General features: G+C 41.9%; 1 protein-coding gene across 1 annotated transcript in view; it reads right to left on the reverse strand.

Annotated features, from left to right (window-relative positions):
* Positions 1-476: 476 nt before the first annotated feature.
* USH2A (usherin) overlaps positions 477-3,531 on the reverse strand; it is a 465,799-nt gene continuing 462,744 nt past the window's right edge. Inside the window, exons 51-52 of the mRNA XM_019631633.1 lie at positions 2,912-3,066; positions 477-940 (exon numbers count right to left, since the gene is read on the reverse strand). Of these exons, the coding sequence (XP_019487178.1) occupies positions 629-940; positions 2,912-3,066 (467 nt within the window). The 3' untranslated portion in view covers positions 477-628. The remainder of the gene's footprint in view (positions 941-2,911; positions 3,067-3,531) is intronic.

Genomic DNA, 3,531 nt, shown 5'->3' on the forward strand with positions numbered 1-3,531 from the left:
TACGATGAAAATAAAACAGGTGAGATGGTGAGAGAAGCTACGCTAGCCTGGTAAGTCAGCAAATGCTTTTCTCTTCTTCAGAAGTGACAGTCAAGCTAAAACACGTTAATTATTATTATAGTCACTACCAATAATTATCTAATAGTAATTATACTATTACACTGTACTATTATCATACTCTTAAAGATAATTATAATAAACAATGTTATAATAAATGATAAAAATAATACAATTGCTATTAATTGGTGTTAATAACAAGTTGTCACAACCAGTCAACTGTCAACTACTCTGTCTATTAATTATTTACTTAGCAGATAAACGTCAGCCTCTAGTTGCTCTCCCCCTGCCTTCTAACTACATCCCTGGTTATCCTGGTCCCATTATCTACGAGTCTTTCCTTGGGGACTGAAAATGCATCTTACTGTTTGGGGGGAAAAACAAAAACAAAAACAAAAAAACTTAATACCGGTGCAAAACCCCTACACCTAATGCATAGCAAAGACAAATATAAATTATTTCTGAAGTTATCTGCTGTTGTGGCTTCTTGCTGCCAGTGTGGCCTTTTCTATTAGCGTGGATAAGTGGGATGCGACCATAAGTCAAGAGAACACGTCCTTTCCAAGTGACTTCATATATCAAGCACACACCCCTGGGATGCTTTGCCCCCCCTAACCACAGTGACTGGCTTTTCGGGTAGGTTTTCCCTTTTTTTTGTTTTTTGTTTTGTTTTGCTTTCTTTACCTGTGACCGTATGCTGCCTGCCGTCACCGGTGTCAGTGTAGATGAGACCTGTCCCAGCCTGCCGGAGGTGGTACTCTTTAATGACGCCATTTGGTTTCTCAGGGGCAGCCCAGCTCACGAGCAGAGCCTCTGCACTGAGGGCTGTGACTCCTGCTGGCAGGATGCCCTGTGGAACTCCTTGGGTAGTAGCCACGACTACCTGAAGACAAAGGAATTAAACCGCAATTTGCTGTAATAGGGCACCAGGTATTCTGATCAATGAGAATGTCACTTTCGTTTTAAAATGTTGTCGTCTGGCCTGCTGTATCATTAACGGGGACTCGGGGAAGCACTCCCCTTTTTGGATCTTTTCCCTCCCATCCTATTTAAACAATAAAATCTGACCTTGAATACATTGCCTAAGTCTCAGGCTACCATTTATCACAACAGGTTCAACAGGGAGTGTGAAGGCAGAGTGCAGCCCTCAGTTTAAACAAGTACAACCCGCCCGGCAGAGCGTCTTCCTGGAGAACTCCCAGGAACTCGCGTCCATATGGCCCAGCAGTGTCTTTGCATTTTAACAGCCTGATTTTGTATATTTTAAGCACCGGTAAATATGGAGCAAAACCCGCATGTGAACTTGCTTGCATCTAATATGCTTCGAACAATATAAATGGGCAGACTTTCTCTCTTCTCTTCCTATGATACCCAGGGTGACTTTATGGCATCTGCACCCATGTTCTAGAAGAAGAATCAAGTGAGAAGAAATGAAGAAAAAAAAAGGCTCTATAAACCAGTTATTTGCTCAATATTGTCAAAATATAACTTTGGATGAAAATGGGCTGCACTGTGTTTTGTTTTGTTTTTCCCCCACATAATATCCTCTGATTTCACTTTTTAACCAACTGCTTTGGCATCAGGTAGGCATGAGCTGTGTCTGCGCAGAAAGCACAGTTTTTCTAGGACGCCCAGATCATAACTTTTGATTGGGCCAATCAGCTGCCATTTACCACAGTGGTCACGTGCTCAGAGGCCTTTCTGGGGACTATTGAATAACAAGGCGCACACAGCCTGACTGTTTCCCTCGGGCGGTTCTTGCACAGTGCGTGGAGACGCTGTCCTCAAGTTTTAACTACACGTACAGAGTCAGCGCTGACTAGATCGGCTTCTGTGAAAAGGCTCTTTCTTTGCTTTCCTCCTCAATTATTTGGTGGTTTCTTGCCAGTTTCCTTTGCGAGGTTTTCTTCCTCCATTTGGTGGCATGCCGCGATGCTCACTACCCAGGGTCCCCGGCTTAGATGGCCGTATTCAAACACCTTGCCTTGGCGTCCCTCAGACATCTTTCTAGCAGACGTCAACCACTTCTTAATTAAGCTTCAGACTAGACACTTTCACTTCAAGGGCCAAATAACATTTCCTTCCACCACTCTGCTGTCTGCTCCTTCTCATAAATACATATCTAAAAACTTTTAAAATTCTGATCTTAACTTTTAACTCCTTTTTTTTGTAAATTCCCTTGCACAGTGGCGCCGTGATCCATACACTGCTCCACGTAGGTATCTTGAAAATATCCAGGACTCTTTGCTTTCACTCTTCTGAATACAGCTGACCATTAAGGCCTGGCAATCGTGTCTCCTGATATCTGCTGTATCTTTCTGATATTCTCCATGCTGACCCCCGCTGCCTGAGTTCAGGTCTTTATCATTTCCTGTCAAGGCCGTCACAGAAGCCTTGGAACCATTTTTTTTTTCTATGCCAGGCTCTTTGGCCCTTTTCTCTGTTTTTGGAGAGCAGACAACTTTTGTTGAAATGGTATTTAAATAGAAACGCTTTTAAACTGAGTGCTGTTTGGGGAATTATTATGGATTTATAGAAGAATATCTAAAAATAACTGGGGAGAAAAGGTGTGACAAAAAGCATATATTGGTTCAAGTTTTCTTTCTTTTTCTTTCTTTCTTTTTTTTTTTTTTTAATTAAAAGTTGATATTTGGACTAGTTTTCCTTCCAGGGAACTCTTTGTTTCAGGCATAAGTGTCAGGACACAGTTGAGATGCCACCTAGACACCCTACGTGACATGACCCTCAGGGGGCACATCATATTCTGTCCCTGGACAAGTCCCTCAGAACCTGGACATTCACAGGGTCTTCACCCCAGGCGCCCCTTTGCACAGTTTGGGCAAAGCCCCCTCACCTCGCTGCTGGCGGCACAGCCAGCACGTGTGCAGGCTTTCAGCTGGTATGAATATTCCTGAAATGGTTGAATCCCCCCTGTATCAGAGAAGGATAACACTGTCCCCCGAAAGCATTCGATTCCATTTCGGAGGAGGATGTAGTAAATGATAGGACCTAAGGGAAGCAGAGACAGGCCTGGATGTGAGTGTCATACCCTTTTGACTATTTGCAAACAACTTACATGTCTTAGAGTTCTGAAGAAATGGGATGATGCATCATTATTTGGCTTTAAATTGCTACTGTATCGCTATGTTCAAGTTGCTGTTAATTACACTCACTCTTTTTTGTTTTAATTGTGAAATAAACATTTTTTTAAAATTAGTTTCAGCTGTACAACACAGTGCAATATACTTTTTACCCCTCAAAATAACAACCCCCCTCCCCTAATCCACCGCCCCACTCTCCCCCCAAATCATACATATTTATTATAATTCCCTTGACTCCACTCCCTCACTATACTCCACGTCCCGTGACTGTATATATACATACATACATATATATATATATATATATATATATATATATATATTCAATTATAGTTGACATACAATATAAACACTCATTCAACTCAACATCAAA

The sequence above is a fragment of the Hipposideros armiger genome, unplaced genomic scaffold, assembly GCF_001890085.2.
Source record: "Hipposideros armiger isolate ML-2016 unplaced genomic scaffold, ASM189008v1 scaffold_1023, whole genome shotgun sequence".
Taxonomy (NCBI): Eukaryota; Metazoa; Chordata; class Mammalia; order Chiroptera; family Hipposideridae; genus Hipposideros; species Hipposideros armiger.